Source organism: Mastigoproctus giganteus, chromosome 7 (genome assembly GCF_048544385.1).
Source record: "Mastigoproctus giganteus isolate SK-2022 chromosome 7, ASM4854438v1, whole genome shotgun sequence".
Taxonomy (NCBI): domain Eukaryota; kingdom Metazoa; phylum Arthropoda; class Arachnida; order Uropygi; family Thelyphonidae; genus Mastigoproctus; species Mastigoproctus giganteus.
The window spans coordinates 174,953,181-174,967,606 of record NC_143581.1 but is presented as its reverse complement, the minus strand read 5'-3'; the positions used below and the strand labels follow the sequence as shown (position 1 = coordinate 174,967,606).

The window sequence follows — 14,426 nt, the reverse complement described above, 5'->3', positions numbered from 1 at the left end:
GGATATCGCACACCTTTTTATAATGAAATAAATATATAAATAAAAAAAAAAGTTTGAGTAACTTAAACCCAAATCACGTGGCACCTCTGGAATGTTGTTGCGGCACCCTAGGGTGTCGTGATACCCTCACTTGAAAACCACTGGTATAACCTAAACATGTAATATGAAATCTCTGCTGACCTTGAGCGTAGACGAGTATGATGTGGAAACAGTATTTTACAAATATATTCACATTATTTGCGAATATTATGTTCAGAGAGCCATATTTTCCATGACAGTGCATAAACATTCCTTGTTTATGCACTGTCATGGGGAGTTGATAAGGGCAGAACCCATGGGTAAAAGAGCTAAAAAAAAAAAAAAAAAAAAAAAAACAGCGAACAATAAGGCTTAAATGAAATAGTGTGTGCATCTCAGAAGCTGTTAACAAAAGGAGTTTCGTGATGATATTTTTTGCTAAGACTAACAGGGAAACATGGAATTAAGGAAATAATAAGAAAAAGAATTGTATGGTGGTTTTATGGCATTTACTGATTTAGCGGTTAGCAAATGTTTTAATGAAAGTTTATCATATGAAAAATTAAAATATATATATATTAGATATAATTAATATAATTCATTGAATTGTATTATTATAATTTAACGAAATCAGAAGAAATAAAAAAAATTAAATTTAAAAATCAATTTATAAACGAACGATGAAAGGAGAGTGGAGGATTCCTTTCTTTAAAGCTGTATTTTTTTTTTTAAATATTAAGATTAGTGAAATGAAATAATACAGGGATGACAACATTATATGAATTATATCAGATAAGTTTTCTGTTTATACTCCAGTGCGGCTACATATGGTCAGAGGAGTTCACAAGATAGGGAGTACAAGATCATTAATGCATTTGATGGTAGCATGTGGTCTGAGTAACTCTGTACCTTAAAGCTAATCACACGCTTGCAGAGGGCGTTTGAACTTTGTTATACAGTACTTGAAATTAGTTAAGGATTCTTCATCAAAGGTTGATGTTTTTTTGCTTTGCAGTTTATTAAAAACTCAATATATTTGTAATCGTGGTGGAAGATCTCATGAGCTTTAATTTAAGCTCATGAGATCCAAATTTAAGGAGCGTACAGACTAGATAATGAGTGGATGACATATCTCATCTGACACGAAGTAAAATACTTTTTTTGATAGCTGATTGTTTTTAGGTAAATTTATTTTTTATACACGTCTTGAGTGATATTCAACGAATTTTCATTAAATATTATAACGCATCTTGTTATAATTCTACTTTGTGTTGGTTCTGCATATTAATTTTAATTTGCATTGGCAGGGTGATCTTACTAACTCCAATATATACAATAAAGTGCAGGGTGGAGGCTATCATGGACTTTCATTAACAAGAAGGTCATTGAGTTAGATAGTCATTGAAGTTTTATAATTCAAGCATTGAGTAGATAGTCCTTGCGGTTGCTTGTTTGGAGTAATTCTTGTTTAGAAACCTCTGAGATAGAAAATAGACTTGAGCAACCGGATTGATTTAATTGCGCCCACGCACGCACACACACAACATTTTCCATATGTATTTTAAATATGTAGTGAATTGGATCAGTACATATCCTAAAGATGGTGCTGACTCTTTTTTATGAAACCGCAAATGCGAATGATATTAGAAGCTATAGTACTTAGTACCGTGCGTTGGGAAGACAGTAGAAGATATTTGTTTGACATTCGACATGAATTTCTATAGATTGTAATTTCCAGGAAATGCATGTGCAGGAAGGTTGTTCCACAAAGCTGAAGTTGACGGAATAAATGAGGAAGAAGAAAAGTTGGTTCTGTGAGTTTGAAGGTGGACAGTAAAAGGATGTGACTCGTTGGGGCATGTGTTTAGAATGGTTTGGAAGAGATAGCGGGAATTATAGAAGCCAATTAAAAAGAACAGTGCCCATGGAAATATCTATAAAAAAAGCATACAGCAGAAACAAAACGCCTATGAGACAGAGAGTGGAGAGACTTTGTAAGAGATGAGCCATTACTTAACCTAACTGCTCTATTTTGAATGGAGCCTTGAATCCTGAAAAGGTTATGGAGACACTGCCTGAGATGTTGAACAATTTTCCATGGCAGGACGGATTTGAGATTTGCATAGAGCGAGCAGCTGTTTAGACGAAAAGTAATGCGGAAAGCGAAACAGAAAACTCAGTTTTTTGGATGAAGAGGAAGCAATATATAAGATTAGATGTCAGGGTAATCCCTAAAAGAGATATGTTACCTTGTCTGGAAATCTGAGTGTCATCAAAGTTAAAAACATAGGAACAAAAGAATCGTTTTTGCGTGATATAAGACAGGACTGAATTGTACAAGGATTGAAATTAACTAAGTTATTTTTGTCTCTTTGGAGAATTACCAGGAGATCAGCATTTAAGGAATTGATAGTGGATATTCAGAAGTTGAAGCTGTTTGTGCAGGGCAAGGTTTCGCAAACGGGAAGGTCGAATGCAATGTGCTGTTATCAGGAAAACTATTCCTATACCGCTTGCATATTAACATTTCTTGATATGGTGATAATTTATTCGCTGGCGTAACCTTTTCCGCAGCTGCATGTTATGTAGGAAGCAAAAAAGCAAGGTTATTCCTCGGGGGGGGGGAGACATTTCTTTTGAATGTTTTGCTTTGACTAACCATGGGAAGGTTTCAGGCTGGTCAGCCTTGCCAGTTGACTCACAGTTGATTATCTTCAAAAATATAATTGCCTATCCATACGCTTCATGCAGGCTAGAATTCACCCTATATTACAACTCGTGGTATCATGTCAGAATGTGTTTGTCTTGGCTTGTTGTTTTGTTTTTGGGCTGAAACAAGGAAGGTTTGCTCTGATTTATGTGATCCTACTGTAGTATAAACAGTACTTATTTTTTAGCCTAAGTAAATGTAGATCATAATCTTGGTCCGCTCATAATCTAATGGAAAGTTTGAAGCAATTGAAACATTTCTTAACACGAATTTCTTTTTGGGTTCGTTGACTCCAACGTTTAATGTATTTTTGTTTATGTTCAAATATTCTGATTAAAAAAATATTCAATTCAGTTCCCCCCCCCTCCTCCCTCAGCCATTAGACTGTTCAACCAAGTCGTAGTGGCTTATCATCATTGATCTGCGGGTTATGGATTGTTCATTTATTGTAAAAGCAGTGTACACACTGAAGTTTGATCTGTGTAATGTGCAATGTATGCTGTGTATTGCGTTTGGCATAAACGTAATGCCCTATTTATTTATTTATTTATTACAGGAAAAATGAAATTTTAGTTCAGCGACGTTACGAATATATTTGCGATGAAAAATGTATTTTCATGATGGTTACACAATTCCCGAATTCCAACGATAAAAAGAACACGAAACTGCGCCATATTATATGAGTGAAAAATACCCGATAAAGAACAAAGACTGCCTGGTATTTTTATTCGTTCAGTATATGTTCTTTCCTTTTGAATGTACGTGCTGCATGGGTGGTTTGGAAGTACACACTCCACTAATACTAATTTATTCCCTTCTTGCAGTTCGGTCTGCTTCATTGAACCGAATTTTTAGCGTATCACTTCTCATTTCTTACGTTTGCCGAGCATACTCCAGGCTTTTGAAACAGGTGTAACAGTTCTCAAGCGGCAAAGAATCTCGCGTAGCTACAGATGCCATTAACGATGAGGACCTTTTAAATTAGTCTCTCCTATCGCAACATTTCGCCACAAACTCTGTCAGCCTGTTATTACCGTGCTGAGACTTGTTTTCTTCTTAAATAAAAATAAAAAAAAAGTCTAGCTCTGTTGATAGATTAATTGCCCAAGTGGGAATAGCTCTGACAAGTCCCATATTACATGATTAAAGCGTATTTTTCTTACAGATTGAAACTTTTGGAATTCTTGTGAGGGAATGTCTTGTTGTGAATTTATACTGCGAAAGACTGCTTGATTATTTACTTTTTTCCCCCTTGCATTTATTCTGTCCAAGTTGATTGGAAAATAATTATTGTCATTGAAAGCGTTGTTTTGTGGTAGTTCTCATTTGGATTATTTCAGCCAATCTGTATTTTTTTACATATTAAAGAAATATTCATTGTACTTTCTTGCAAACAAACCATTATTATTGTATAGTCACACCTGAAAGGAAGGCAATCAGATCATTTGCATCAAATGTGTCACCTAACATTCTATAAATTTTCGAAATTGCGTTTCTATACCATATCTAGTTTTGTATTAATTTATTCTGTTTCATGTATTAGTCATGTTGTTTTGGCTGTTTATTTGTGTCGTAATTAGGTGGCTTTTATGGCTTGTAAATTGCCATATTGGCTTTTAGTTAATGGCGTATAGTTATTAACTTAACTTTTATGTCTTTACATTTTTAGGGTTGTGATTAATGGCTTTTAATTTTTATGGCCTCTAAATTTCCATATTGATTTCCAAATTGATTTCCAAAATTTCCATATCGATAAATTTCCACATTTTCTCTGTTCGCGCATAACAGTCGTTGTCTTTTTTGCCCCTTTTTAAAAAATAAATCATGAATTATTACTATTTGCTAACGTGTCTGAAATGTAAAGTACTAAATACATTAACTAACTTGTTTCTAAATATATAGTCTTTGTTGTATATAAAAGCGTTATATAGAATATATCATTCGCAGCATCAATGCCACATGTATAGTACTGGTTTTCGTATGAACTTACACTCAGTGATTGCTGAATTGTTACCACCCCATCCGTAATGGATGATGCCGCATAGCTCGTAGTACAAAAAACCGAACAGCTTCGCATGCTAGAGCAGTAATTTTCTTCTGGTCGTGCAAGTCAAAGTGATAAAATAGCAGTTATGGGAATTAGTAAAGATATCACGGAGTTTCAAAAAGGTATGCTTGTGGGAACTCGTGCTTCGGGTACTTCCGTATTGGAAACGGCACACTCATTGTGGTTAAGGTATACAAATAATACTATCGTACGGATCAAGCCACCTACTGCCGACAGAACTGTAAATGATTACGCAAGGTGGATATTCGTGGTGAGCGAAGGGTGCAGCGCGTTGTTCGGCCTCAAAGGAAGGTTACTGTGCGACAGTTAAATTGGAACACAATATCGGGAATGCAAGAACAATGTCCAAAATGACGATGCGCCGCACACTGAGGTGTATGGGATTCCACACCAGACGACCCAAGAGATAACCTCTCCTCACTGCTGATTATGGTCGACGGCGAATGCTGTAGTCTCAACAACGCGCTGGTTGGACACTGGAGGACTGGAAACGAGTGTGCTGGTCGATGATTCCAAATACCCGGCGCAACACGCGGACGGACGTCAGTGTGTGTGTGTGTGTGTGTGGCGCATGGAACGCGAGTCCATGGACCCAACCCATCGTGCATAGTGCCCGCTGGCCAAGCAGGTCGCGGCGGTTGCTTAATATGGGGTATTAAACCACTGGTGCGTATGGACCTACGTTTCGCTGGTGAGATCTACCGGCAGCTCTTAGGAGACCATGTGCACCCTGCTGTGTTGCAATTTTTTTCCAGACAGGAACGGAATCTTCCAAGACGATAATGCACCTGTCATCGATCCTGCACTGTGCACAAATGTTTCGAGGAACATAGTGAAGATATCATCCATCTTGATTGACCTACAAATTCGCCAGACCTAAATCCAATTGAACACCTGGAATGTTTTTGAAGTGAGGCATATGGACACGCAACCGTCATCTATTCCTACACTATGCAAAGCCTTGCAGTCAGCATGGCTGCTGTTGTTGTTATGTTGTTATTTGGTTTTTAGGAGCAGTAGCAACTAAGGCCATATTGCTCCGGGGATATGTGGTGGTCATTCCCTGACCTTTCCGCATCCTCCGTATTTGGTGGGCACGGGCTCGAACCCCGGTCTAATCAAGAAGCGTGTGCTACGCACTGCTGCTCCTGCCCACCTGGCTACGGAGGCGCCCGCATGGCTGCAGATCCCTACTCCACTAGATGTCTGAAGACATCTAGTGGAGTCAACGCCTAGGCGAATAGCAGCTGTTATCCTTGCCAATGGTGGCCCAACACGAAATTAGGCAGGTGGTCGCAATTCAGCGATTACTGAGTGTATAACTGTTATTTACCTCTAGGTTATGATATGCCTTTCGCACAAGATTTACCACTGTGGGCACTGTTGAAGCTCGTATATTTTATTCATGATAGCTCTCAATATTTCTCCACTTTTTTTTAAGTGGGGATCCTGTGATTACGTTTTTCCAAAGTGCACATTTCCAATTTATATATATTAATTTTTATGGGAAAAATCTTTTCTCTTAACGTGCTACTTTAACATCTTTCTAAATCTAATTTAAATGGATTATATCCATTTAAATTAGATTTAGAATACAAATGCGTTGAATATCGACGTCAGTTCGCTTCCATAAACTGGCTTAGTTGTGCCAGGTTATGTATATCTAGTAAACGATCTGTTCAAATGCGTCTTACTTTTTCAACTTTTGTCATGGTTTGCTCATTACTTGCGATGTATGAATACTTGTATAACGCAACAATATGAGTCAGACAAACTGAAAAGTTTCCCAAAACAGATGTAGGCACATTGTCATATATTTATGTATCCATGAATAAACTAAGTCTTGGAACTAAATGGAAAACCGTGTACTGTTGGTTTCCTAACTTTCTCCATTAATACAACGAGTTCGTGAGAATGTACTTGCTTCTATGACGTGTTCTAGCTTAGATTAAATTTACCATATTTTGATGGATAAGGTTCATAACTCAAATTATTAATGATTTAAAATTAAATCAGGATTTACAGTGCGTTTTTAGTGATCATTATATGAGTAACTCATAATCTGCATGATGTGGAAGAAATCCGCATTTGTAATTGCATACGTTTTGGTCAGTACACGAAGAGAAATAATGGTATTCATGTTGCTGTCAAAATATTTGGAAGATTTACCACTTCTAAATATTTTATGTGATTGTTGATCCTTTGAGAAATTTGGCAAAATTAAAGTTCTTACTAAAAGAAAGTTGACTAGCCTAAAAATTTGTATTATTTAATTCTAACACCAGAAGTTGTTGAAATTTTTATTGCTTGTGTTAATATTAGATAAAAGAAATTCTCTCGTATAGTATGAATTAATGATTCCGAACAAATACCTCAAGATTATTCTTTCTAGGTGCGGATGTGGCCAGATGATATCATCTCACATGCCTCCAACTACCCAAGGTTTGTACCGAGCCTACAGCATCCACAGTCATAACTCTTCTCAGACATCAGCCGATGACCATTGGTGTCCGGCACGCCATACAACAGCTTCTCCAACAGATGCTTTCGGGACCATAGAATTTCAAGGAAGCCCACATCCTCTAAAAGCCCAAGTAAGTTTTTCTTTTTTTTTTTTGTTGTTTTTATAATTCTTCCTGTTAAACGTGAATAGTGCAGTCGGCGAGGTGGTGAAGCGTTATATAGTATCAGATAGGTTTTGTCAAAAAAAAAAAAAAGGCCAAATGTATAAAGCAAAGCCAATTTCTTTGGTTCAAATGACTCTCCCAGTTGTGCCTGAAGCCGATAACAACTAAATAAAAAAATAATAATAATAAAAAAATACAACAATATGCACCAGGTTTATGTAATAAATTCATGTGAATTATATACAATAATTATTTGTATTCCTAGTTATTTCCCCACTTAGGCTGTACATAAATATATGGAGGAAAAAGAGGAGTGATCTCCTTTTTCTCCTCGAAATGCCAAAATTTAAATACCAAAATAAGAAACAATAACTGCGTTTTCGTCTACGAATTTTAGTGACGAACCTTCTTTCTTAAACACTATAATCTTATTCTGTTTTCTGGGAATCTCACCAAACTACAGTATATATAATGTGCTGATCACCATTCTCCGCTACTCGATTGCATCTAGCAGGAATATTACGTATATGTTGTTGTTATAGCGTTTTAGGCGCATCAACAACAGGCCATATTGCACCGTTATAACATGTCTGTAAATTGCGCGTGTTCTGTGGTTGATTTGCTGTTTGATGGACGAAAAACCTGAGTTCACGAAAATAAAACCATGCGGCCCTCGCCTAAGACCGACTAATTCAGCCACATTGTGAAAAAGACCTATAAAAATTCCTCGCGTCATTGACGGGATTCGAACTCAGGTCTTTTCCACCCGGTGCGGGGAGGACAATGATTATACCAAATGTACTACCCATGAGGGAATTGCGGACATGAGCGACACCTGCGGTGTCGCTCATGTCCGCAATTCCCTCATTAATAACAATGCCCACTTGTGGCAGAGATATGCGCCATGTTAAAGCCTAATGTACAAAAACCAAAAAAATTCCAAACAAACTGGACAATTCAATTGAAAATCAGATGGTTGGGAAATGCTGATGCTGCATAATGGCTTATCAGATGATTTTTTTTTAATCTTTTAGCTTCCACATTACATTTGTGATCGACAATTCAGATAGAATAAAATTGCACAAATTGTTTATTTGTTATATTCAAGGTCTCAGAGAATTTAAATGTAAAGGTGAAGTATTTCATTTAATTCTTTGATCCTTTTCGTAAAGGTGCATGATCAACAATAGAAACGTCTTTACTCTTCGAATGTATTAGTCATGCACTAATGGCAGTTAAAAATTAATTTTCAATGTTGAATTTGTCTGATGGTACAGTGCACGAAAGTGGCTTTGGCGTAACTTGGATGTGCAGACTCGTTCCGATATAAACAAGCACCAAGTCTGGCGTGAGATAATTAGTCTTAATTATAAGGTACTCTGCGTATTGTTTCCGTTTATTGAACTTTAGGAACCGCGTCACACACTTCTTAAACCATTCACTTTCTTAATAAATACTAATTAATATTCGTTATTACCTCCGAAGATGTAATCTTCATTGCATAAATGTCGCCCGGTAGCACTTCAGTCCACTGATATAAAAGTAATATAGGCTTAATTGACTCAATCAATCCTTATTAAAGTAGCTGCAAAGTGAAATCGGTATTTCTGAAACTGAAGTATCTGCACAGCACCGTCTCTTCATAGTTAAGTAGTCTTGTGAATTAAATGTGTGAAGCCCTTCTCGGTCATTGTTACCCAATCTGCAAAGTGATCTGATTACGAATATTACTTCATCTGGTGAATTACGCATAACTGGATTTTGAAGAATGTTCTTTTTTTGTTCTTCAAGATTAGTTCGAATTTAATGATAATATAAAGTGATTTCATGATTCACGCAACCCAGATATCAGTAGCTCTTTCATCTTGGGTTGCACGAATTTAAATTTCCCCGTATCGTTCAAATTATTATTATCATTTATTTGTTTATTTATTTATTTATTTTTTTTGAATAAACAGATGCACCTGGTTAGAAGTAATCACCCACGACGTTGAGGTATCGGTTCCATTTAGTCATTAGGACATACGCACCTGGTATAGAACTCTGCTGGCCGCTGATGAATCGAATGTATGAAGGACACTTTCATCTCATCGTCCCAGTGAAAGTGACAGAATTTAGGTGCTTTCTTCAAGGGTCTAAGACAGCAGTTTCGGGATTAGGGCAGTGGATTTGTTCCTTTATGGCGCTTCGTGAACTTATTAGACTATTGCAAGACCTTGGCACATTTACTACAGTCCGATCCGTATATGCTACCCTACATCAATAAGTACATGGTGGTTTACATCTTGCACTCAAAAATCGCATAATCGCGAAGGTACATTTGGTCGTTTGTTTACAGCACGAAAAATATAGCCAGTTTCCACTCCACGTTGAGCATTCGACACCTATACTCACCAAGCCTAGAGTATCTAGTTATCTGTTCTGTGAGTGCAGTCATACTTTCCATGCATCTCTGAGCTGTTTATTCCAAAATCCTGTTTCATTTGGGCGACAAAGAATTATGCAATTTTATGGAAGAATAAAAATAAAAAAAATTATTTCAAAATATTGCCAGAAGGGGTGCAGATACACAAATCGTCAGAGATATGGTTGATAACAAATTTCCAGCAACAGGCTTATTATGTCCACCACTACACTCCAATATTGAATGTAGGCGTGGTATTATCTCACTTATTGTGGAAAATACTATATCTGTCCCAATTGTTGCACTTCTCGACGTCTGGCGTCTTTGAACAATGGCAGGAATGTCGGATTATGTTTGTATACAGATGATTTCAGATAGCTCCATAACCAAAAATCAGCTAGTGTCTAGTCTAATCCTAAATCTTTAAATCTTGTGTTGCTTCTTGGAGAACAAAGAACAGGCAGGAAAAAATATGTGGGGGAAGAGGGAGGGGAGAACAGTGGCAGTGAAGTTGACGGTCTTCGCCAAAGGTTGACATGGGTAATTGTTTTACTGTCATTCAGGATTTGATAAGGATACCGGTATAACATATTCCTTAGTGCTCTCCACACTGTCATACTTGAAAGTCTGATTAATGAGAAACTATGCGAGCCCTAGTCATTCCATCCATCGATAACGGGCGGCTTCTCTTTAATAATAATCACAATTGCAGTGGATGTTTATGGTGTCTCAATTCGCGAATCCTCTTGACTAGTCAAGATACTTCAGACGGTGATATTGGCGCGATTCCGCCTTTCATGTGCATCGGAACGAAACTACTGTATAGCAAGTCTCAAAGCCTTGGAATTTGTAGTACAGCTTAATCAGAAAAGCTTGGTTGGACAAATATAAATGATGATTAATATAAAATGAATAAACTACATGCCTTTCAAAGTAACTTCTGTATCTTTTTGATAGCATTTTATGCAACACAAATTCCCCCTTCTGGTGATGGTTAGAACTAAACATATTTGATTTCATAAACAATGAAAAAAGTTAGGAATTATTACTGTACTTGCTAAAAACTGCATTCCTGTGCAATCGAGCTTTAATTATTTGACAGTTGCATGGAACAGTTATTTCCCAATAAACAAGATGATATCTTTTGTAATTTCTTATGCTTTGCTCTTTCTTCCGCAGTATGTTCGTCTCAGCTATGACACTGAACCCGAATCATTGCTTTACCTACTCACGAGGCACTGGAAACTGGAATTGCCCAAGTTACTGATTACCGTCCATGGCGGTAAGGCAAACTTTGATTTACAGCCTAAACTAAAGAGGGTATTACGCAAAGGTTTAGTTAAAGCAGCCAAAACTACCGGAGCTTGGATCTTCACAGCTGGAACGAACACTGGTGAGTATTTTGTTATGAAGTCCAACAGAATTTCATTTTAGTGCCTAATCCATTGATGCAACTCACTTTCTCTAAACGTCTACCACTTTTATGTTTTCCCAAATGAGCACTTCAGCGTTGGAGACGGTTCGCCAATACTGAGTTTGTGCAGATTCCCGTTGAAGTCTCATGAGAGGAATATTGCACACTTAAAAGGAGCACTAAAGATATGCAATGATTTTACGAATTCACGCAATATACCTAGTAATAGCTTGCCAGAGGATGGCATACTTAAGTATTTATTGTGCTCATATGTTGCTCAGTAAGTTAGCTCACTTGCTTTCTCCTTTGCTTACAGGAGTCATGAAGCATGTAGGCGAGGCTCTGTTGAATGAAAGGACTCCTTGCCTTCGAGGGCGTGTGGTGGCTATTGGTATTGCTCCCTGGGGAATCATTGAGAGCCGTAAAGAACTGGTAGGAAAAAATGTAAGTACTTTTTTCTTCTGGTTACTTACTTTGCTCGATACAAGCACGTTTCTTAATGATGTAGTTGTCATGGGTTACTCTGGTAATGAAAGCCACTTCACGTTTAGTTACAGCCTTCACTAACTGCCAACGCATAGGTAGATACCGCTTGGTCCTTCTTGTAATGAATATAAATGACGTTGCAGTAAAGTGTGCTCAAACAACAGACAGGTAGGTTTATACAGTGCGGCATGCAGCACATGTGTGTAAACAAATATGCTCCACTCGTCCGTTGGCCGTTTTAATTTATTTGAAACGTGTATTCTATTATAAATGTCACCAACAAAGAAACTTTTGAGTAGTTTTAAAAATTACTTTATTTATTTTTAACTAAGCAAGGTAGCTGCACATTTCGAATAGGCAGCAGCCTCACTTAGATTTTGAAACCAATGTCAGTTGCGATTCTTTTTTTCTGAGAGTACCGTTTAAAGAACGTGAATTTTCCGCTTGCTCACTCCCTTCTGCATGTATGTTTCCCTTTGATTTCTCAGTTCTGCGTAAAGTTGCAAATCCTTTTTTGGCTTCTCGCATCGACGAGCTGTTTTCGAGCACAGAATCGCCGTTGGCTGAATGAGACACAGCCACTCGTGAAAACCTCAGCATAGTTGCAGTTTCCGCGATACTCAGAGCAGCGCGTCTGGCACCGACTGTCATGTTCAAAGCCCCATAAACCTTTCGTATTCACCATTTTTTATTTTTTTTATTGAAAAGCATTATCAAAAGAGTGTCAATAATAGAATTTGCATTGCCGCTCGAAGTTAAGATACTTCCTGTTGGAACGATCGGAACTCTTTTTGGGTTCCTTTACACCGTGCAAAGAGAGTTGATCCCTGACGACGGTTGTATGTTTTATCAAATTATAAGCACTGTTAGCCGTGTATATTTTTATAATAACTTGAGGTTTTCTGTCTTCATAGAGACCACACAATAAATTCAAATTGCCGGCAGGAGATACTGTCACCCTTGCGGGTATCACACTTAGTAGAATCGCCCAACTCCCCACACCGGATGGAAAGACTTGAGTTCGAATCCTGTTCATGACGTGAGGAATTTTTATCAGCCTTTTTCACAACATGGCTGAGTTAGTTGGTCTAAGGCTAGAGTAGCTTGGTTTTTTTCTTTCCTTCTCGGAAATCGGCGCAGTATGGTCTAAATCCCTGATGCGCCTAAAACCCTACAACAACAACAAAAAAAAAAAAAAAAAACCACGAGATACTGGTTCCTCATATGTTTAGTTAGTTTCTTTGGCGGATGCTCTAAACAAACTCCCTGGATACTATCAGAATTTTTTTTATATTGTACTTTCTATGAAATTTTCATCCATTGAATTATTCGTAAATTTCAATGAGGATAAAAAAATAATAATAAATAAAATAATTCCTTCCAATAATTTGTCAAATGTTTTTGTCGTACCATGCCATTGATACCTCTTACCCAATTTATACCAAACCAGCCTCTAATGCACGTCTCATCAAATAGCCACTCTGTTTTCGCTCGCACTGTGCGTTGAATTCATAGCTATTAGCATTTTAATGAAATTCTCACGGTGTTTCTAACTTATAGAAACTTATAGACATCTGTGTCTTACTGTAGAAATATTCCGAAAAATCTCAGAAATAATTATTATGCCTTTATTCGCACGATGTTTCATTATTGGGAAAGACAGACTTTTGCATAAAAAACATCTACGACTGTAATTTTTAACAGCCCTCGTAATTTAAACAGCCTTTAATGAGTCTTGTATATGAAAATAACCATAAGAATTCAGCTCCATTTTTTTCGTTTACATATTTATTTTTCCTGTAATTTACGACTGGTTATGTAATAGTATTTTCATAAACAACTTTATTCATTAATGAACATGTTAAACGTATTTAACACAAAGCAGTTAATCGTGACTTTGAACTGACTCGATCTGAAAAGTAGATTTTTTATCGCGTAGATAAACGTGAATTTTATTTGAGAAAAGTCACGTACGCACTTCAGTCTTGCTAGTCTCCAGTCTTCGACGATTACTTGTGTGGTTCAAGCCATTAAAGGCTATACTGTGCAGCCCTAAGGGTTACTAAGCTTAGCCACTCCAAGAATAATATAGGAAGGCAACCACGTCAACGAAATGGGAGTTAATTGGCTCTTAAAAATAAAAAAAAAAATTGTGAAATTTGATTCTTAGTATGGTGCGATTTTTTGTGGTTTCCATTAGTAATGCGGTACTATCTGAAAGACCGCTGTAGTTTTTACATCTCTTGCAAGTTTTTTTAAAAGAATAATTTAGCGCAATAAGAATGCATTTTCAGTTGGATAAATAAAACTGAATAAATTTTATGGAAAACATTTAATTGTACTTTTTTATTTCGTTTTATTAATATTGCCAGGTTCGTAAAATTGACAACAGAAATACATGTCTGTAATACATGAAGGGAAAAATATATGCGAATTAAATTTTTAATTATACATTAACTGTTTTATAACTCAAAAATGTAACGTAAATAGTACGGTGCCGTCTGTCAGACTGCAAGAAGAATTAAAAAATTCTTTACACAAAAAATAGATCGTTTCAGCAGTTTAAAAATTTGTAGGACTATTGTTGAACAAATGGTAGAAAAGTGCTGAAAATGCCCATGACAAAAACTAAAGCAAATTCGCTACAAGCGAAAAAATTTAAAATGTGGTTTGAAAAACCTCACCTCACTAGTTAAGGA

At 36.8% G+C, this 14,426-nt stretch overlaps 1 protein-coding gene across 1 annotated transcript in view; it reads left to right on the top strand.

Moving 5' to 3' along the window:
• Nucleotides 1–14,426, top strand: part of Trpm (transient receptor potential cation channel, subfamily M) — a 715,965-nt gene that overhangs the window by 367,795 nt on the left and 333,744 nt on the right. The window contains exons 4-6 of the mRNA XM_090378481.1: nt 7,189–7,390; nt 11,007–11,220; nt 11,558–11,685. Coding sequence (XP_090234607.1) covers nt 7,189–7,390; nt 11,007–11,220; nt 11,558–11,685 — 544 coding nt within the window. The remainder of the gene's footprint in view (nt 1–7,188; nt 7,391–11,006; nt 11,221–11,557; nt 11,686–14,426) is intronic.